This window comes from Eutrigla gurnardus (genome assembly GCF_963514095.1).
Source record: "Eutrigla gurnardus genome assembly, chromosome: 10".
NCBI lineage: Eukaryota > Metazoa > Chordata > Actinopteri > Perciformes > Triglidae > Eutrigla > Eutrigla gurnardus.
This window is the reverse complement of record NC_139924.1, coordinates 7,037,913-7,061,485: the sequence shown is the minus strand read 5'-3', so window position 1 is coordinate 7,061,485 and position 23,573 is coordinate 7,037,913. Positions and strand designations below refer to the sequence as shown.

At 38.7% G+C, this 23,573-nt stretch overlaps 1 protein-coding gene across 39 annotated transcripts in view; it reads right to left on the bottom strand.

Annotated features, from left to right (window-relative positions):
• elna (elastin a) overlaps positions 1-14,551 on the bottom strand; it is a 38,785-nt gene extending 24,234 nt beyond the window's left edge. For 26 of the 39 annotated variants that reach the window (XM_084019003.1, XM_084019006.1, XM_084019008.1 and 23 more), the window contains exons 1-5: positions 14,259-14,544; positions 4,648-4,716; positions 4,062-4,109; positions 2,903-2,986; positions 2,085-2,111 (exon numbers count right to left, since the gene is read on the bottom strand). In XM_084019003.1, the coding sequence (XP_083875129.1) occupies positions 2,085-2,111; positions 2,903-2,986; positions 4,062-4,109; positions 4,648-4,716; positions 14,259-14,334 (304 nt within the window). In that variant the 5' untranslated portion in view covers positions 14,335-14,544. Of the gene's footprint in view, positions 1-2,084; positions 2,112-2,902; positions 2,987-4,061; positions 4,110-4,647; positions 4,717-14,258 lie in introns of all 39 variants that reach the window. The other 13 variants (XM_084019014.1, XM_084019029.1, XM_084019031.1 and 10 more) reach the window with 4 other exon arrangements.
• Between the last annotated feature and the right edge of the window lie 9,022 nt (positions 14,552-23,573).

Sequence of the window (23,573 nt, the reverse complement as noted above, 5' to 3'; positions counted from 1 at the left end):
AAAAGTTCCCTTTTCCAGCTTTCAGCATATTGTCAAAGCTGGATGCTGACAGGCTTCACAATTAGTGTAACATTTACAAGGTCTTGCATGAGCTACACTGCAATTCACTACAGTCACGCTACTCACATAGTTGCTGTTCTCCATTACTGGCCAGGCAAGGTGCGTATCTGTGAAATGTAATGTCCCTGCTTGGCTTCCTCGTAAGAATGAATGGCAGCTCTGTTGATTGGTATGTGACTGCACATCTAAGTGTAGTTCACCATTGTTTTTGTGTCTCTTTAGTAACAGAATCCTGGTTTATATCAATATTCATAACTATGTTTCCCTTAGTGTATAATCACATAAATCTAAGAATCACTGTGTTTTTTTGTTACCTTCATATCTACATAGGGAACAGTTGCTCTTCAAGGAGTCCGCCATGTTTCTACAGTTGCCAAAAATGTCCAAACCAAAACACTGGCTCTAGAGAGGGCCTTTCACTTTTTTACGCTACCTGTAGACCACCATGCTTGGAAAGGGAGGGGTGAGTGGAGGGTTATTCAGTTTCCATCTGCAACCTCACCACTAGACACCACTAATTCCACCTGCACACTGCTCCTTTAGTAAAAAGGGTCAGCTTTGTGTGTGGCATATATTTTCTTCTGGCATTTTTTTCTTCCAAACACTGACAAATGATGCAGATTAATCCTGTCTTTGTAAGAGGCTTACCTGCTGGTGAACTTTAGACATATATTTGTACAATAATGGAGATTTTATAGTTGTGCAGTATGTGAAAGCAGTCATATCCAAATTTGGATAGCTTCATAGCTGATGGAATGGAAATTGCCAAACAGTCACCACTGATAGAAAACAACATTCAGAGATTATTGAACATAATTACAATACCAATTACCACAAAGTGGAACATATTACAACCCCTTAGCGATTTAATTCTCTTTTCATTTAAAAAAATATGTAAAACCTCAGCTGACCCGTCTTCTTTTTCCCCCATACAACAAAGACTATTATGGGAGGGGTACCCAGACCCACTTTGGACTGATTTCAAAACCCCAAAAGGCCGTTTTTGACATCAACATGCACTAGGCAGAACTCAAATGCATACAAAAGTCAAGACAATACTACCCAAGTAAGGCTCTGCTGAGCGTAGCCAAAATAAACCTTCGCCAAATACTGGATATTAGCTCTCCTGCAACTCTTGTTCGGGGGCTGGGGTTTGGCCCTCCAGAGGGACCCTTCAGTAACCCGCTCCATGTCTTATCAGGATTAAAAGACGGTTGCTTGGTTTCTTATCTTTCTAAACACATAGTGGTAGGCTGAGATTGTATCAGCAATGCTTTCGGAAATGAAATGATGGCTAAACATTGCTAGGGCACCAGTGCAGCGCGGACTGTAATACAGCAAAGGAAAATATTTACTGTATGGTATCGAAGAGAAGGGCTGTGGCGAATTTCAACACGGAGGTTTCCAGATATTGTAAGAGTCTAACATTACAATAACATTAATCAGTGCTCTGGCACCATTGTTTGGCAGGCAGTGATGGTCGTTTGCACTCTGCCAATCGTCACTTGCTAATACAGGAGAGGTGAAGGAGTTGTGGAATCTCTGTATGGTCCCACCCAGTCAGGATGCCCCAAACAGCTGCCAAGCCAGTGTAAACCAAGCCCGACGGAAACTCAGGGGTGATAAGAAAAACTTGGTGACAACCAATCAAAAGACTGTTTCTCTTCAGCCTGTGCCCTGCATCTGTACAAGGTTCCTGTTGGTGTGTGAAAAATCATGTCGTCTATACATAATCCTACTTTATCCAGCCCATAACAACACATTCTGTTTCCTTCCTTCCAAGGCACTTCAACCGCGTATGTAGTTCAGAAGAATGTTCCATGTGGTGAACAAAACAAATCCTTTCACCTCTATACGGTAGTGCTCAACAGCAATTACTGTATTGTACTGTAAGAACACAGGGTTTTGACTATACCTTCGAAGTATTTCATAAAACTGTTAATTGTACAATTTTTTCAAAAGACACATTTTTAATTATTTTATGTAAGTATATATGTACACCATGTGTAAATGTACCAACTTACCTGGTTTAGGGGGCTTTCCACCTTGTCCTGTTGGGGTAAAAACAAGTAAGACACAAGTAAGGCTATGCTTTCATTCTGTAATATCAACATTTTTCATTCATAAATACTGTGTGTGTGTATGTGTGTGTGTGTGTGTGTGTGTGTGTGTGTGTGTGTGTGTGTGTGTGTGTGTGATATATATATATATATATATATATATATATATATATATACACACACACATACATACACCTATATATTGGATTCAATAATCAATACGTCTTTTTTCTGTCTTTTCAACAGGAATTCATGCCTTTTTTTAATTTATTTTATACAGCTCCTTAAGGCAACTGAATGCTGATAAATCTTGGAACCATCAGCCATTGGTCTGACAACAAGGATTTAGTCATTGCTTACAGTCCGATTATCAACCTGACATGCAAGAGTGGAGCTGGAGTTCAGAGATGACGTCTACAACTGAATTGTTTCATAAGTAGCCAGCTAACACTCAGTCAAGATTATTATTTAGCTAATAAAAATTGAAATTGCCGTCAGACGACAGGGGATCGGTTTGCATTTCGGCCAATATGTTCTGCCTCTTTTGCTCTCAACACAACTGTTAACTTGAGTGTAGTAGAGTCGAATTTCGGTTGATTTGTTTCAACATTTTGGTTGACACTCCTTGGACTACAAGCGGAAACCGGAATGCTTCCAATACTCAAATCTTGTCCTGTTGCCTACAAATGCGTTCATAATCCAATATATGCTGATTGACTGTGCTAACATTTAAAAAAAGTGTGTGCAAGGGTTTTTTTGTTTGTTTGTATCTATCTTCATACCTGCTCCCAGTCCTCCAGCACCCAAGCCACCATACCCAACACCTCCTGGCACCAGACCACGGCCTCCACCTCCATAACCTCCTACTGTGAAATACAGACAGGTTTTTATTTCTCATTATCACCCGTTTAACAATGTTCATGTCAAGTTATCACGTCATTATCATTTATTTCCCGTTAATCATTACTTACCACTGAGCCATTGAGAAATGAGTAATAGGCCTCAAATTTAAAAACCTCAAACCTCATAATATTTTCCAATAAACTGGTGTAGCAACAGTGGTTGGCCCCACACACACTGTTTATTGCCACAGCATTATCCCTAGGATTTAATTATTCTTAGCTTGTGGTGGTGTTACAAGGAAGTCTCACCATGTGTTTCCTCTAGATCTGACCGAACCAAAACCGAGTGCTGACAGGGGATTTGTCTAAAGAACTATTTCTTCTTTGTTTGTAGTTAAAATGTTGTAAATGTTATACACTGTTGGGTGCTCCAATAGAAACAAATTACAAACGTCCAACTAACAAATTTCAACTTGCGGTATAACAAAGGCTCATCGCAGTCACATCATTTCTTCCAACAGTCATGGCTTTTAATACTTCTAGCTATAAAAAGGTTGCAAATTGTCAAATTTGTTCAGCAAATGGGAGCTGAAGCCTTGCCAAGACACGGTCTCCGGTTGCTGAACCGTGCTATGGATGTGTGAAATGACAAACACCAGATAGAATATCTGTGATTGTGCGTCAAATACAAAAGGTGAAATGGCCATTCTGACGACACTGCTTTCATTACTGAGAGATTAATACCATAAGGAAAAGTTTTATTTTATAATGAGCTAACGCAGAGATGTGAAAAACTTCAACAAATAATTGAACAAATAATGTAACATTATATATTAAAAACACTTGATACATCACATCATCATATTGTTATGATGACCAGGTATCTGGTAATTATGAGGCTAAAAACATTTTTCTTATACATTTTTTTTATCCAAGACGGATTCTAAGTTAATTCTGATACTGCTACTTCTAAATCTTTTAGACAAATAATCTTTTTCTTTAATCCAAATCAGTGAAATAGAAGTACACTAATTCACAATGAACTATTTTATGCAGAAGATGGGGGGTGGAATAAATCACGAATGTGTCCTCTACTCACCTGCAGCTTTCCCTGGTTTATAGCCAGCAGGGACTCCTCCAGCAGACCCTTGTAAAACAACAATCATGCACAGTAGAGTTATGGCATGCTTGAATGTAGTGATGTAATGGACAGTTACTATGCCCAGCAATTTCTCATGATGCCAGCTGACTTTTGTCTCGTTCTCACAGGACACCAGGAACGAGTTGTGGTGTCTTGGGTCATTTTATACATGTATGCATATTAGTTTGTATATAATGGAGCAGAGGACCATTGAACCATCTGTGATTTTTTTGTAATTCATGGGTTATTTAAAAAAGAAATCCAGCTTAATAGTTAACACATACTCAATGTGTAGTATATACTTATTTCCAATTTCAATTATGTAAATAACTTACATTTATACACATCCTGTATCTTTATCAATTTCAGGTTCACATTCTGACATTTTTATATTAGTGCTTTTTTAATAAACCGTCTGGTCAACAGTAGTATAATTAATTCAACTGTTAGAGCCCTGCTGAAGACAAACAGATTTTGTTTGTTATGGCTCTGTTTTGAATTATTTTCATTCAAACTCTCAGACAGTCATTGGAGGCTCTGTTACCTGGAAAGAATCCAGTTCCTGGTCCAGTGCCTCCTGGTCCAATCCCAGCACCAGGAGGTACATACACACCTGGAACACAAAACAGAGAAAACAAAGTCCATCCTCAATCACCACCATGTGGGACATTAGCTAAAGGTGTGGCCAAACAGCTCTAAGCCAGGAAAGTTTTTTTTTATTTTTTATTTTTATTGTTCTTTTATTGCATTCTTGCTTGGAACAGCATTTTTGAACAATGATTGAATGTATTAGATAAACATTCCTAAACACTTTCATCAGCTATGACGGACAACTAAATTGAAATCTGTCCTGCATATCGGTTCATAGCAGTGATTGGGCGCACATGAAACATGAACACAGCAGCTAAAGCCACAGCCAAAGTGAAAGCAAAAAAAATGAAAAGAAACATTTTATAGGCTTGATTAGGAGAAAATTACAATTGTTTTCATTCTGATGAGGTATTGCTGTTGAGATCTTCTCTCAGAAAGCTGTTCCACTGTGGACTCCCTCAACCCCCGCCTACATCCCCTAGCCTCATTTTTCCAACTGATTTTTGGCTGCAACCAGAGTAACTCCTGAGATGGTTGTTCTGGATCCCAGACATGTGCAAAAACAGGAACAGAAATAAAAGAAAACGGCAGAAAAATGCCTCCTGTTGTTCTGGGACGAAAAACGGCTAAATCCAATGAGACCGGTGAGCTAAGGCCAAAAATACAACTTTATTTTTTTGAGGGGGAAAAAAACCTGGTTTATATCACTACATACAAAACGTAAATGAGAGAATATGGCTGCAGGACCACAATGATTAGGTTTAATGGGCCTTGCATTTGTTGGGAAGCCAATAAATATATACCACATGTCAAAGGCGTTCATGTGTGTATTAACAAATACTGTGTCAACACTTTGATTTGATTTCTGTCCACTAAGTTTGGCGTTTAGGGGAAGAACATTGCAAGGTATTACTGTGTGATTTTAATAATTCATGACACATGCCACTTATGAATGTCAAACAGAACAAATATATTAAGTTAATTAAGCATGACTGAATATAGACCATTGCAGTGGGTTTGACCTTTTCACAATCAAGCTTGTTACATTTTTAATGGGTTTGTGCCATGAATGAACATCAGTATTTGTTCTGCTGTACTGCTGAGGTTGAGACCCTAACCCGAAATGAGCAATGAGAGCCAATCAATGGAAGAAACCAGTGAAGTGCATTATCCAGAAGTCTACTCTAAAAATCAACTGATGGATAGGGTCTGAAGATTCTAACATATACAGGATACTGAGAACAAACAAATGTGGGATGACTGGCTTGTAAATAAATCAAATTAAGTATGACCACATTTAGGGTAAAAAGTTCAGAAAATCTGAACCTAGGAGTTGTTTATGTTGAAGTGAGCAAGGACAACGTTGTCAAATAACCTCCAAAACTGCATTAAAATCTGATATTGACTTTTTTTTGTAGCTAAACAAGGTGTGCCAACAGAGTGCAATATAGGCAAATTGGCCATAACTGTAGGGTTTTTTTTTTTTAGCAGCACTGTAAATCACAGATCAGATATAGCAGCAGCTGTGGCCTTGGACACAAATGTACTCCCTGAATGAACAAAGTGACAGATGGGAGGACTTAACTTGTCCTTACTTATTCAGATCTTGGAGCCGGACGATGGTAGCACTTATCAGTTTTCTTGGGGTTTGGCATTAAATATTGAGGACTGACTGAAGTCCTGCAAGCAACAAATAAACATGAGGAATAAATAAAAAAGTCCAGTGTGATTCTCAAACGGCTAAGTAAACACAAGTAATGTGTGTGTGCATGTGTTTGTGTTCGCCCATGCCACTGGCTCTGTGGCACAGATCTCAGGTGCAGTCACCACACGACCGGCTTGGAGTGATTGTTCTCAATTCTGCTCCTTCATTTCACAATCAAAAGGAGGATTTCCTGTCTCGGCACTGCAAGCAAGGCAAAAGGGAGTGTGCGTCTGCTCCAGTTTTCCTCTTGCTTAAAACCCGTCATGCTACTGTACCAATGTTACCGAGTGCATTAGGTTCACTGAGACTGTGCATCCAAATAAGGTGCATTCTGACCTCTGCCAAGTGACCTGACCTACCCCAATACATTTAAAAGATTTGCTCATGATTGTCCTAATTATCTTCCATCATCATCCTCCTACGCTACGCTCCTTGTGAACTCCGCCAGGTCATGGGAATGGGCTGGAATGTGTGCGAGGGACAAGATGAACTTGTACAGCACAGGATTAGCCGAAGCAGAATTTGTTTCACGGTCGACTCGAGTGAAGAGTTGGCCCTGAGTGTTTGTGACATTATTAATGTTGGTGAATAAAAAGATTGGCAAAGAATATTTGTACATGTATTACCACATAGTGACTTTAATGAGTGAACTGAACTAGCCAGAATAATGGCTATTCTACTCAAATACAGTCTTATGTGTAACGGCCAAACCAGCCATTATTCAACTTGGTTCCTTATACTTGAATACAGCATGACGTGAGAAAATGTTATAACAGTGAATAATAATAAATTACAGCAGCAAGCAATAAGCCTTCTTGCCATCGATAACTAGAATGATGTGTGAACTGGAGAGTCATTTCTTACTGTGTACAGAGTTGCTCTCGGTGCATCATAATGGTGACGATGTACTCGTGGGAATCCTGACAGTGATTTGAATTTATCAACACTACACTTTGGACTTTAATCTGGTCCAACTGTACTGTAAGACTCACAGAGGACAGGGTGTCAGTAAGCCAGGAGCACAGAAAGGGAAATAATAAAAGATAAACGGATATGAAAGGTACATGGTCCGGGAGTGTGAAGCTGACACTTCCGACCATGTTCATCGTCAATTAGCGTGTATCTGGAACAAGTCCTACTTTATTTCTCCGTCAAAACCTCCATATGGGTCTCACATGCGTTATTGATGGGCTGACATTTGTGTTGCCTTTTGGCCTCAGTCCCATGTGCAATATTTGAATGTGACCACAGGGGGATAGACCTGGGTTTCCATCCTTTTTTTCTTTAATCTCAATCCCATTTGACCGCACACATCATCTTTCCCAACCAACCAGCATGAGTAGCTACAGGGACAAGGATGTGAAAATTCACCAAGTATAAATAAAGTAAGTAACGACGAAGAAAAATCTACTTATTGATTGACATGTGTAGTACATGTAGTCTTATCAAAAAAGTCTAGAAAGCTTGTGCACAGATGTTATGGTTCCCACTACTACGATTGTACACATTTCAGGTCACATGAAAGCCCCCAGGGACACGGTGGCTGACTAAACAGTATGGACTGTCATTGCAACGGTGTGTTTCTTTGTATTTTTCTAGATTTGTTATGATTTACTTTTTTGATATGCCCATTGTTCCTCAGCCTGTCTTGTGATGTTGGAGTGTGTAGTATGTATAACAGCAATAGAAGAGTTTTAATATGTATTTTTCCTTTAGAAGGGAAAACACCGTCACCACTTCATACCTTCACATGGTGTATAAAACCCAACTCTAACAAGGCAGCACAACAATTTCACAACCAGAATTCAGTTTCCAGAGGATTCAAATTTGTCTTATATAACACAAAAAGGTCAATGTGTGAATAGCTCACTGGCTTATATAAAAAATATTTTCATACACAACATATGTGCATGCGAGTGTTTTGGGTTCACCAATTCCCTTGTTTGGAATTTTGATCAAATGATGTAGTCCACCAGACACAAGCTTACAGGTGGAAAGAAATGTATCCGGCGCCTCTTACATTTACATTTAGGTCATTTAGCAGACGCTTTTGTCCAAAGCGACTTACAATAAGTACATTTGTCAAAATGTTGTCTTATGTTTAGTTATGCATCATGTCATGTGTGTCGGCCTAGATAGTAGGAACAAGAATTTTGCTGGCAAGATTTTGCCAAAGCATCATTTCTAGCGATACAGACTAGAGGAAAAAAAGATAAATCAATGTGATTCATGAATTCCACCGTCTATGAGGAAAATGTTGACTCTCTTAAACCACTTAATTTTATGAGGGGATAAGGGTGACTGAGACTATAAATAATGACAGAATAGAAGACAAGTTAGGTAACTGAAAGTTAGAACTTAATTTATTATTGAATAATACCAAAACCAATGACGTTGTCTTAGTACATCCCATGTTAATGACAGTGCAACTTCAAAGAGTTGTATTACTTCGTTCACATGGCCTTGTGCTGCACTTGTTTAATAATTGGCCTTTAACGAAATAATTAAATCCCAAAGAGATGATGTAACAATTTGCATGGTGCTTAGACGCGCAAAACACTCACACATGCAACTTTACAAAATTGTCTTACGCCATTCCCCGTCCTTTACAATGGACAAACAGGACCATTACCATTCCTGATCAATGTGCCGTGCTCCACACGGTTTGGGAAATCTATGCTGTAATGTGTTCACACCGCTTCAACCACCTGACATTTACACAATCCTGCACCACTATTACCAGCACTTTTGATATAATAGAAAAAAATGTCTGCTGTGTCGACAGACGTTTCCAAAACTGCTGTCCCAGAAGAGGAGGTTTGGTTTTCTCTTTATGGAAAGCTCTCATAGTGCAACCAAGAGCAACAGTGCAGTGAAGCAAACACTGTGGTCGCTGGCACTGGTTACATCTGCCGTTATCAGACATGTGACAGCTGGCCCACTATCAGCCACAATTTTCCACAGCAAGTTTGAGGGTGGAGGAAGAGAGTGTGAGGAACATCAAAGAGAGTAAAAATTAAAATGGGAAAGTCCATCTCAACTTTACTCACTTGCCCATTTTTTTCTTAGTAACACTTCTCTGAAGTAGAACATCAGTTTCAGGAAATAACTGGCACACAGACTCATAGCCCACCAATTGCAATATTTTAACGCCTACGAGGACCTGATTCTAATCTCCATCTGGCCTTTGGGTATCTTGGAAAACCCACAGAAAGCTGACAAGAAATCATTGCAGAATTAGGAAAGACATGCCATTGAAACTAAGAAAAGGGATTTGTAACAGCAGTGGACTCTCCTGTATAAATAAGTATTCCAGAACTGAACATGACCAAAGAGGTTTGCTGAAAACGATCAGCCATGTGATATCACAAAAAGCTGGTGGAACAAACAATTTACATTATGACTCCATTCCAGAAACTGATGTATGTGACACATCGTAGAACTGACACTGCTCTGGGGTGCAACCATAAGGGGCTACATTAACTGCTGTGAGAGATGTGCAATGTCATGACCAAATACTATCTGCCGTCTCTTTTTGTTTTTACTCTTCCTTAAGCTCTTTCAACAAAATGTATATGACGTGACACCTGAAAATAGCAGCAATATGAGTTGTATTTACTGCTAAAAGAATGTAAAGTTTTCAAAACTGAAATTGTCTTTTGAATGGAATACTGTGGTCCAACATCTGAATTGTTAAAAAAAAGAACATGACTGACTAAGGATTCATTAATCAGATTTATGAACATTATATTGACAGTTCCACTTCTACAATATCCTGGCAAGGACTAAAGTAGTTTACAGTTGAACAGGGAAAGCATAAAATCTATGATTTATGTGGAAGAGAAGAAAATTCATGATCATCCAGTCCAGTCTGCAAACATTTTAGAAAGATATGTGGGAACTGGACACGTACTCCAGTAGATGAAACCCATCAAAACAAAAGAAACGCTGCTTTGTTTGGTTTAGACTAAATTGTTGGTTTTGTGGGAGCCTCTCCCACAAAAGAATTGCACTGAAACTAACGCAACACAGCAAACGATGTTTTCATGCCAGAGGATTTTGATTGCATTGATATAATACGTTTAATCAGTTATCACTTTTTATTAAAAAATGTTTTTTGTATTAATCTTGTGCTCTTGTTGTCATGTACTTTGTAAACCTAGAAGGAGTCAGACGTCAGTGGACATTCCTGATGGGAGCCATTTCAGATAGCTGGCCCAGTGAGACTGACTGCTCCTTGAAGCTAACAGCCTGGTGAGGGCTCTGCTTGCAGAGTGGCTGGAATGAATCATTTGAGTTAATGTGCTTCTTTGTTCAACACTTGGCAGTGGTTGATTGCAGACCAAACATCTGACTGTGAGATGCTAGGACTGACATTCATCCACAACCAAGAGTAAGGGCTAAACAAATTATTAACTGATGTGTGTTTCTAGCAAGACTCACTACTATGTAAATACCCTCACAGTGACACACGCTATATGTCTGCATATGCAAAAGTAATGCCTTTGTGAAAAAGCCTTCAACCGCCAAAAGGTTTTCTGATTCTAAGTTCTAACAAGTCAGCCATCAATTTATGCAGGAACTGAATTGCATCAAAGAGTCCATCAGGTTTGGAAAGGTAAAACTACCAAAAGTAAAACATTATGAGTTTAATGAAAAGCAGTTGTAACCTAAACATTTACAGTGTGATTACATACACGTCTATTAAAACAACCCATCCACCCCAAGGCTCCTTTCTGATCCCTACAATACCCTTCACACCAGTTAAGAGTAAAAACGGTGATCGGAAAAATATAAGTAATCCCTTGTGGCTAGTGGCTTTGATGCAGAAAGTGACTTCACAGCCAGCCAACATCCTTTACTGTAAAACTGCAAACCGTGGATGGAGTTGTCCGATCTCCTAACACTTTCCCAGGATGTGTGCCAGAGTGAAACATGAATGCATGGAATAACCATTCTTTCACAATAGCAAACCTTGGTCAGTCAGTGCTTGTAACCAAGAGGCTCCTTCCCAAATGAGGTCACTTCACTACAAATTATACCAAACCACTAAACATCAACAAATTAAAATGCTTTTGTGGGTCTGGCATGAAGAAATTGGGCAAAAGAAAAACCTCATTGAGGAAAAACCTCTTTGTATTGCTCAGACACTTCAAATGGTCTATTTCGTTGTTAAGCACTGGGATTCTGTGTGAGTCACATTAAATCGGGTATGCTGTGGTTGGCACTCAACCTTGCCAGAGGAGAGATTAAAGCCAAAGAGGTGTTCACAACACACACAGCGAATAAAGCCTAAATCACTTGCTTGGGGATTCGAGACAATCAGTTTGGATATCTAACATTTGACATCTATGGCATGACATCAAATCTGCACTTTTTTTGTTTAACTAAGTTTTTTGTTTAACTACAGCCAGGCGAGTGCCACTGATTTATGTATTGAATTCCTCTGAAATCTCAGGGCTGAACCTGGCCAATGCTAAATGAGGCAAATTGGCTTCAAGCAGCACTTAAGAAAACATCCCGCAACACTTTTAATTCTTAGGAGACTGTGAAGAATCAGTGCAGCTTTCTTTCCCCTTTTCCTCTGGAAGAATACACCATATATCAAGTTTAGAAACAGAAAGACAGAATAGTTGATACATTCTGGGCATTTGTTAAAAAATTAACAGGAATGATAAATGTTAAATTTCACAAATAATCTGCAAATACTTTATGAGCTGTTCAGTCTTTTATTGGGGCAGTAAAAAGTAAGCTTGATTAAATTCTTAAGTTGAAGAATCTATTGAAAGGACTTTAGCAACACGGTTACGGTCTGGGTTTGATTCACCTATCGAATGTTGCAAATAAAATAGAGGCCACTGAGCCCATACTGTGTCAATGTAAATGTATTTAGAAAAAAACAACATTTAACCCACTGTATCCATTAAAACAAAGTAAGTCTGCCCCCTCCATCATACAAGGGAGAACCAGCAAACTATTACAGTACCTGCACAAGGTTTAGGGTAACATGTAGGGCATGTTTATTAACATACTACTTCCCAGATGTTTTCTCTGGGACAAGAACTCATTCACACTCGTCAACATTCATTCAACAAACATTCAGACAAGTCTTGCACTACACCATAATTCCAGGGTTGAGTTCAGCAAGCACAAGAGCTCTTTTCAGCTTCAAGTGAGTGTTTTGAGTGTTAATGATATTCATGTTACTGACAGATCATTGACACTTGGACCATGCCAGGCAGAGATACTTTTTTAAAGTTGGAGTGAACGGTCACAGATGGAACTACTTTTTCTGCCATAGAAAAGTTTTATATGGATGGATTCAACATTGACTTGAGATCAAAGTTGCGCTGCAAAGCCAAAACTGATATTTATTGGTTCCTTTATTTGCAACATCATTTGCCTGAATGCACCTCGAAATGTGGCTGGCAGAGAGAAGAGTGGCAAATACGATGATACAATCGATGACTAGAATTGGTCAATTTTGTCGGCATGATCAAATTGACGGAGGCCAATAAAATAGCTCGTAAAAAAGGAGACTTTGTACGGACAAAATATGTATTTTAGTAATCTGATGATCTAAACCTATTGCACCTAAAAGGACATTGGAAGATTGGGGACTGCAACAGCTGTAACCTTTCATCAAATAAATATAACAGAACATGGACTTGATTCCACCATACCCAGGCCCAGATGCGAAACATGTTTTCCAGTTGGGGGCTGAATAAGTCATAGAATCTCAGCCAAAATACAGATCAAGAACCTAATGAAACCAATGCAGAAAGGGGAGAAAAGGCAAACTCCCAGGTTGAATGAAAGCATGTTCACAAACTCTCTCTCTCTCAGTCTCTCTTTCTCTGTGTGTCTGAAACAGATACACTATAAGATGAAATACATGTTGCTGCTTCATTGGTTTAAGTATATGTAGAACAGTCATCTTATTTCAAGAGAAGGATTAAGATGTAACAGTGATATTCAGGTCTGCACACCTAAGATTTCATCAGGGTTGAGTTTAAACCAAAGTGGTTTTGCTAAGTGGAAAGAGGGACCAGCTGGAGAACCTTCCCGTCCTGACATGTTATAGGATATGGTCTGCAGCCATGTAAACATACACTTTATATACAATGGTATGCATTTGTAGGAAGTGATTTCACGGTCTGAAATACAATACAAAAAGTACATATCCTTGAAAAACTAGTATTAGTATAAAATTAGTTTAAAATTTGCATTATTCTAAATTTATCAGGGGTTATTTCTGACTTTTAAACCCAATAATAAAGGTAAAGCCATGGGGCAAAAATCTCTGGTCATGCTGTGGATGGTCCTGAACCTCATCTCTAGCTGTCCATCAATTTATGTTTCTCAACAGCGATGTGATAAGAGCACCACTACTCAGGGCTTTAGTAAGTGTGCAAAAATATCAGCCAGATCTTTAATTTTCATGATTGTAGCATAGGGTTTTATATGACCAATGTATTTAAATTGCCAAACCAAAAATACATAGCAATGCAATTGCAAAACTGTCAGTTTTAAGTAACAACTTGGATGAAGTCAAAAGAAAAAATAAAACAATCAAAATTAGCGTTAAAACACAATATTTTTTATTTCATATAAATTTAAACTAAATGACAATACAACAGATAAATAATTCACTGTTTATACATCAGATAACATATTTAAACTAAAATAAGTGAAAGTGATCATTAAAACATTATAGCTGATAATCAGAAACAAAGTTTTTAATAACTTAAGATAGTTTTGTGTCTGAGCAACAAAGAGGCATAGATAAAAGAATTACACCTGCTCTGTGATTGATGCAGCAAAGATAATGGCTAAGTTCACCTGTAGCACACACTTACCTCCTTGAAGAGAGGGTTGAATCAGTGCTAAGACGAAGAGTCCACAGAAGAGCAACAGAATGTTTCTGTTAGCCATCTCGCTCGAAAATGCACCACCCCTCTCACGATCAGCTGGTTTTATTCTCTGCTAACTAATTACCACAAGCCCGAAGTCTTAAAGACTTGGGTGGGGGGGAGAGAAAGGTGAAAAAAAGGGAAAAGATATGAGACTCGACGTAATTAAGAGAGGGCAAAGACTGTGGTTCAATAGATCATTTGCTTTTTTCCCCCTCTGTGTCTGGTGTTGCTGTTTTTATTCTGGTTACTCCTGCCAACAGTACAGAGGCTGCTGCCAGCAAGGAAAGAGAGAGAGAGAGAGGGAAAGAGACATACACACACAAACACAGAGGGAGCGAGCGAGATAGACAGCCCCCCCCCCCCCCCCCCAGAAGGAATTGAACTGTCTGCCAAGCATTTGCATGGATACTGAGCCATGACTTACTGACTTATCTATAAGAGTAAAGAGAGAGACTGTGGAAGAGCAAACAACATAGACACATAATTACCTGTTCTCTATGGCTCTGATTTTCAACGAGTTGGTTTTCAACACAAGCAGGAACTTAAAATTTTGTTGATTTTCTTACACAAGTGATCCAGAAACTTTGAAGCAGAGGGGGAAAATAACACGGCAACTATCAGCATGTGTCTACAAAATATCAGCACAAGACATTACAAACTCACTGGCTGTAGAAATGAGATGGAAATAACAGTATTCTGTGCCTGGACGTCCATGTGTGGAAGCCAGTCCCAGTGGTTAACGAAACGAGAAAAATGTCGGCATTGCACATAGACGAAGCAACAAACCCGAGACACATCAGCCTGTTAGTCTCTGCAGTCTCTCAGCGACGATATGAAAATTTGATATCACAATTATCCTGGGCAAAATAATTGTGATTCACAATATTCTCCCGATAATCCTCAAATTATGTACAAAACTCTTGAAATTGGCACTTAAACGTACGTTGTTTAAGTTTTAGTGTAACATTACAACGTTACGCTTTCACGTTACATTTTGTTGAGCAAATATTGTTTTACTGCATCACAGATATTTTAATGAATAACAATCAAATAATTTACCATAATAGTGAGCTAGACAGCTTTTTCAAGTAACTCGTGACAATATTTACGATCATCCTGATAATAAAAATATCACCACAATTTATTATTGTTATCCAGATGCGCAATAAAATCCGATCACCCCATTCCTACTCGGCATATTCATCGGGATAATTGTCGTCCTGTAACAGAGAGCAGATTCTCAACTGCAGAGGGCTTGTGTGACCACTTGAGGACTTGACCTCTGGACCATCAATCATTGTACTACACAGTTTCTTCACAACCAGCCCTAACTGTGCCTTTAACTTCAAAGTAGAAGTGCACAAGGCTTGAATATTTCTTTTATGGGTTTCCAGAACTTAACATACTGTGCCAAATAAATGATGGCAGGATTCTTCTCTTTCCTGATACTACCTGTACACATGTGGTCACCTGTATCATTAGGCCTATTGGACCCTCTTTATGGTTAAACATTTTTGGAAAATGCCTGTTTACGCACTTGTGATAAAAAAAAAAAAGGATTGGTAAGCGAAAACGCAACTGCCACAACTGATGGATGTTTTACAGCTATCAACAAGTCACTTAAAAACAACTTTGTATACTCCTCACTCATTAAGTGAGTCACTGATCTCGTGACGATAACAGATTTGCACTTGAGTTCTATCACTAACAGGATGCATCCTCTCTGGACACCTGCGTTCAGATTCATCTTGGCTTAACGTGCGCAGCCATTACTTAAGAAACACCTCACCACATACACGGCTGCTGCTGTCAATCTTTTGGTTCTGCCCCGGGACACATTTTTGGAATTTCATGTAGAACAGGTTGAGCAGAGTTAGTTTTTACTGGCAAGAGTTGCAGCCAAAGTCGTTACTCTCTCAGACACAAACCTGACGGACTGGGCTGTTGCACGCATGCTAATGGATTCTGCTTTCCAAGACATACAGCATCCTTCATAGTAGTGATGTCCATCATTACTGTTCATATTCCCTCATGCTGATTTCCTTCAAAGTTAGGTCAGGTGACCTTTCAATATCAGCTGTTAAAGGTTTATTCAGGCAGAACACAACGCATATTTTCTCTTGAATCATGAAACAGAGTAGGTATATATTTCTCACTCAAGTAGGAACAATTTCTGTCTGAATCAGTCTCTTTTGTAACTTATATTTGGCATTCCACTAATTTTCTCCTAACATTTAGCATTAACAAACATTTCGAGACCCATGTATAGCAGCATACAAACAGAATTTTCCCAGTTATTTAAGTTTTGGGGGAAATCTCTTTGTTTCTACAACTGTTTCTGAGACACTGTTAAAAAAAAAGGCATTATTGTTGGATTAAACCTACATTATGGAAAATACAAGGGCCTGACTGACAAGACTATAAATAACTTTAACTTTAATATCAGACGTCAGTAAAATTAATAATTCTTGTGACAGTCAAATAGTTCTTGCAGTTAGACACACATAGGTGATAGGCATGCAAACAGTGTACGGTGGCCCTGAGATCTCAATGTACAATAGACACAACGCAGGCAAATTAAGAAACATCATGTATTTACACACATTCTACGCATGCTTTTGTCATATGGATTGTTTATATGTTTGTCTATTCTTTATAAATGATATCTGTTGAACATGTGTCTGTCTTAGGAGAGGGATCCCTCCTCAGTTGCTATTATATTCATATAATTATACTGGAATGATGATTTCAACAAGTGAAACATCTGTTTTTTTCAATAACTCATCGGATACATGACCAAAAAAAAAGAAAAACACACAAATAAGTCCAAAAGCTATTACAGTCAAGAACAACGAACGTTTGAACCGCTTTCAGCTCTTATGATTACAGTGAATCATTAATTACAATCCAAACATCAGGAGGACACTGACGTAATGCTGCATCCTGCATGGTACTAGTCTTTCCACATTTGATTTAGGACCAAAATCCCCAGCTGACTAGTCCGTTTTGGAAGCAAAAGTGTATTCTGGATGAGGTTAGTGTTTTTCTCCATCTATTTGCAAGTATAAATGTCTATTTTAGCTCATGTCTGGTATTCCTTCTTTGGGCTGAGTTGAATAGTGTTTTTGCCAGAAAGGCTTAGATTGAATATAGACTTTGGTGAGGAACGACAAGGGGTCATACAGAACTTGCTGTTATTAATTATACCATAAACTGTGGGTTCTTTATAACACTTTGGTTGCTGTAATGGCTCGACAAAGAGTAATTGTTCTCACTTTTTCAAAGTGAGGAAAGAGTTATAGAATATATACTGCATTTTGCAGTAGCGCTGGGCAGTTATTATATATTGATATTGTGATATCAGACTAGAAAACATCTTAGATTTTAGATATCGTAATATGGCACAAGTGTTGTCTTTTCTCATTTTTAAAGGCTGTAATACGGTTAAATGACCAATAGTTAACCCTTCGATATGGTTGCAAGATGGATATCAAGGTATTTAGTCAAAGTATTTTTGATATTTGAGATTTTCTTCGCATCACCCAGTCCTACTCCATGGTATTCACTCAGTTAACGCGTGTTAACTTCACCATTTATAGATGATTTTTACAGTGTAGATTTTACAATGTCTTGGCAGCCAGCTAGAGGCCACTCATGGCTGCAGCAGCAGCACTGGGGAGGATATGGCCAGCGGAGACGCTCCAGAACCTGAGCTGCTGAGAGCAAACACCGACTGGTGTTTCCTTTGCTCAAATTGCCTTCCGATGCCAACAGAAACAGAATAATTCTGCTGTAATGAATGTGAGCACGACCGGTTTTTGTTGGATGCTGTTGCCGACGACAAGCCAGAGAGATCAAGCTGTGTGTGTCACTATGCATGTTTTCTTCTCACTGGGAAAGAGGTGTGCTGCAGACCTCCTCCTGAATCCTGAATATGAACTGGAAAAGACAACCAAGACCAGCACAGCGATTTGGGGGCAATTTTTTGGGCTGTGTCTGAAATCACTCACTTCTCACTTTATAGTGTACTATAGTGAGTTTGCATTGTTGTAGTGCTGTCCGAATGTTTAGTGAGAATTATGATACCTGTACAACCGATGGTCACCAAGCATTACATACAATCATGCATTGGGCTGAAAGAAAAATTACAGATGGAGGAGAGTAGAGAGAGCAGCATGACTGAGATAAAAAATGTATCAATTACAGCCCAAAAATAATAAGTTTAATGTGAGTAGAGCATTGCATCATAATACTGACGGTCACCAAGTACTTTGAATTGATGTATTAATTTGGGATAATAGGCTTATTGCCTCCACATTGACAGGATACATTTCACAATACAAGCCCTAAACATATATGCACCAGGGGAACTCAAATTAGTTAACGATATGTATATACTATGAAGAATATATTGGTATTTATTATGTTTGGTCCACTATCCACCATTGGTCTGCTCATGGATGGATTGTGCGATTTTATGATAACAAGGCAATTAAACCTGTTTTAGTTTGGTGTAAGCGAGAGACTTTAATTCAGAAGGTATACGTTTCAATATTTCTTGATACAAGAATGTTTAATTTATTCATTTTTGAGTTTATTTTGTTGTATCAGACATAGCAAACTTTTAACACATCCTGGTACATGTAGGCACAGCTGGAGAAATCTGCTGTTTTCAATATAGCACGCACTGGGAAATGTATTTAATCAGAGGACTACACTCACCATCAGCACTGATTGGACATCCACATAAAAGGTGTTGGATTTTCCCTATAAATGGCTCAACATGCGGGCATCCTGGTTCTCTCCTAGAGGGATTACAAAAGACCCTTGCTTTAATGGTTAAAGTTGGCAGAGCATCACAACATAATCCACATCAACTTTTCAAGTACTTTTGGCTTTTGTAGAAGGGAAATTAAGGCTATAAAGTCAAGTTTTGAGGTCAACGCCAGAAACCATGTTAACTCAATGAGGTAGAAGTTTATTAAATTCCAAGGCATTGAAGGCTTTATTTAGTAACAGACATGCTAATTATGTCTCTGCTCTAAAACATAATGATCTAGTCTCCACAGTTCAGCAACCAATTTAAGACCAGCCATGTAGCTCAAGTGAGATGCAAAAGTCCAATTAAAATAACTTGGTCCCACAAACAACAGCATCACTATAAACAGACATATTAGGGTGTTTACGGTGAAAAAATAGTCTGTAAAAGTTGTCAATGCGGTTATGTTAATAAAAAAAAAACCTTAATCTGAATTATTGGTTTAGTGTTAAAATTAGGGAATAATTCAAATGGTTAATTACTTCCCTTTAACACATCAGTCATAGTGACACCAGAAAGCGCTGTACAGCAGGCTGTTCTTCACTACCAAGCACAGCAGGTGGTACTTAATTTCGTGTTAAATGCAATGCCATGCACATGTGAAACCGATGTGCATCGGTGAAGTAAGCTTGACAAAGAGTTTGAAATTATTCTGAGTGAGAGCTATAATAAATGCCATGCTGTCACAACCAATCGGTGTACATGCAGAATTTGGCCGCATGTAGCTTACAGACAGTGACTTACAAAGAAATATGCATTCACACTGTTCAGATGCGAGAAATCATTACTTTGAGTATCTGTCACTTCATTATATAGTAGATGATTTCAATTTCCAACATTTTTACACCATGCAACTTCATTCAGTTATATGTAAATTGGATAGACCAAGGCTCCATTTTGGACCCACTTGCACCCTGGGATATGATGTCACATGTGATAACTTCAACATCTGTTCCCTCAACAGAAACATATTACCTTTATTGGTGGCATCCATGGTGAACTGATTTTGCTCCCTGTGATAGTCTCAGGTTCAAACAACTAGTATACTGATACAGATGGTATTATTTTCTTGTGTATTTCTTGTAGCAAGAGGGGAAATTACTGTTTAACACTCTACACATGGTCTTCTGTTGGTACAATGAACCTTTGTTCACTGGGTAAGTGTTCACATCTTGCTGTGGGGTGCTGTATTGGATCAGCACTCGGTATCATGCAATAATCAGTGAAGTTGGCCAGCTGTGTTGGGTGGTTCTAGCATACTATGCATCCTGGCATGCCAAAGATTCTTGGATCTTCTATTGATGTAAAACTGACACTATACAGATTTGTTTGAGGTCCATCCATGCTGCATTCATTTTCAGCTAGTAAAGAACACGCAGAGTCAACCATGAGTGTCATACCACAGATGGAGACATTTAATTACACTATGTCTACAGTGTTCATCTTTGCACAGTGGGACACTGCAGAGTGAAGACCATTACAGACTGGTCGATGAAAAGTGCCCTAGTGCAGTACAAACGTCATTCTTTTAATGGCCTGTGGTGTCACCAACAAACACAGACAGTGTGTAGGCTGGCCTACCTCCAAAGTGCGATACACACATCCAGACCACACTCCAGATGTGGTTTCTCTGCAGTTAACATTGCTCCGTATACAAAGCAGGTTCCAGTGAACATCAGACCCAAGCCCAGGCACCCGGGGAAATCTGATGAGTTCTGGTCAGGGCCAGACCAGGCAGCATGGTGACTCACGTTTGGCATCAACATCTTCAAGACTCCAACTTTGCATGCACACAAGTAAACCATCCAAGTCTCTATCTATTCCTTCTCCTCTAACCTTTGCAGTGGTCATTACATTCACTACATGGGTTTCCATTGCATTCAAGGTGAACCAGTTTGCTTACATATCGTGAAAAATAAAGCACTGATTAGGAATGTAGTCTTTGTTGTAATGACCATTTCAACTCAGTGTATCTATGTACAGCTTCTCTGTTTCATAGATTAATGGGATTTTCAGTTTACATATTTGGATTAAAAATAAACAATAATTCATCATTTAAGCTGTGTATGTGTTCTTTGTTGGTTCATGTGCATATATTTTGACTCAATTGTGGCAAAATTCATGAGCACGATAATTTTGGTCGAAACAAATCTAAGAGGTGAGATGTAAGAAGAAATGCGTTGGTTGTATAGTTATTCATCTGATGACATTGAAAAAGCAAGTCACATCCACAAAGCATGATAAACAAAACGGGGTCCATGTTTAAAGATGGGCCGTGGGTTTCAGTGTTGCACAATAATTATTGTATTTATGCGATAATTTCGCCTGCGGTAGGATGTGTGATCAATAATACCAAAAGTGGCAAAACTTGACCATTTTGTGACACAATTAGTAGTTGATTGTAGCCTGTGCTGTTTCATTTGACTTCACTAATTTAAATACTTTGACAACAGTGATTTAGACAAATAAATAAAAGTTTGGAAAATATTTGCCTTGATAAAAGTGAATTATCTCCAGGTTTTGGTGAAAAAACGATGGCAAAATGTTTTCTTAAAAATAAAGAAACCTATGTCATTATTATATAGTGTAATTTAGTGCAATTTCTCACACACAATTTCATATCACATCAGTGAAATATCAAATAAGTGCACCACCCAAAAGTTCCAACTTTTGACTTTCTAAGAAAAAAAAAGCAGTGCTGGCAGGGTGAAGAAATTACATAATTGACATTGAAATGTGTTGCTCAGATATTTGTAGAATGTCTGCTTATCAGACTGTTTCTCAGGGTTTCTTCAGCAGGCAAGTCCGGCAATATGCCACAAATGAGTCAGAGACTGAAGGCAGCAGAGTTCATGGGCAATATAAAATGCTGAAGAAATTTCTTTTCATCATCTCAGATGGCATCTAGCTAAAGACATGCTGTGGAACTGAGATGTCAACATTAACAACATGCTGTTGTGGTGACCTAAGACATGGGAAAACGGATAAAGTGGGGCCGAATCATCGGTCTTCCCATGCACTTTATCAAGGTTTCTCAACTTAAAAAGAACAAAATTGGAATTTCCTGCCTCATCAGATTAAAGTTAAATAGATTTCGGTTGCAGTTAGTTTAACCCATTCTCAGGGCTTAGTTAAGTGCAGTGACACTAATTTCCGCCATACACACTAACACACTTCCTTGACATTGTTATAACTTCCTTATGTCCCCCATAACGGAACTCTTGGGGCCAGCTTGGTGGCCAACAGAAGGGAGTTCACCAAATATGATAAGTACTAAGTACCTTAGTTTACTCAGAGTGTGTTCTTAGTGGGTGAACATGAATCAATGGCAGACTGTAGACTGTAATGACAAACTGACCCAATACAAAGATAAGCCCGCAAGTTCTCACACAAAGTCAAAATGGGTCACACGCTCAAAGGAGACACTTCCCCCTCAAAAAAACATACAAAAGGAACCATCCATTTCAGGGACTTATTGAAGCCCTACTCATTCAAGAAATGAACGATGTCTGTTGTCAGCACTCTCCTGATCCGACACTGACACTTGCATGTTTGTGAGTGTGAGTGTGTGTGTGTGTGTGTGTGTGTGTGTGTGTGTGTGTGTGTGTGTGTGTGTGTGTAAATATATACACAGATAATGGAATAACTGTGTCACTGGGATCTGCATTCCAAGTAATTTTAGTAACTGGTATGCAGTAAAATCTATGACCTGGGGACAGATCTGACAAAAATTACCAAGCAGCAACTATTACAATAAACTTTCTGACCACTAGGGGGAAGAAATAATCCAAACCAAAGCCATAGCTACAGAGCATTTTATGGATAATGTGTTAGCAGACACCTTACCACTTCCACATCCAGCAAAAACTAAGCAACCGAGGTCCCATTTTCCACTTTCTGTGTGCTGTAAATCCAGTATTCGCTGCAGCTAAGTTCTATCTTGTCCCTGCGTTGGTTGCAATATTCCTACAAAGTTGATTTGACTTGCAACTGTACAACTTTCTTAAGTAGACACTCGTTTAGTTCAGCTCACAACCATTTCGTGCTGGACAGATGAGGTACAATCACTTTGTGTATCACTGCAATGAATATTTAGTCTAATGATGACATTTAAATATGCTTTATTTAATACTGTGGTGAGGACAAATTCATAGCATTTTAATTATGAAGAAAGTTCTAGGATTTTGAACTGAACTCACAATATAAGGGAATGTTAAAAAGAAATGCTCTGCCTCATAATGTTATGCGATAAATCGTTATCATGAAGCGTTAAAGACACTTCACTCAAAGCAAAAATAATACTTAATGACATAACAGCATATTGAATCACTGCAGGAATCAACACACAAGAAAACAATTTGCTTTTTGTTGAATAGAAAGCTACTGTCTCTTGTTTGCAATACAGAGCTGGTGAGCTGTAATTCACTTATGAAACCCAA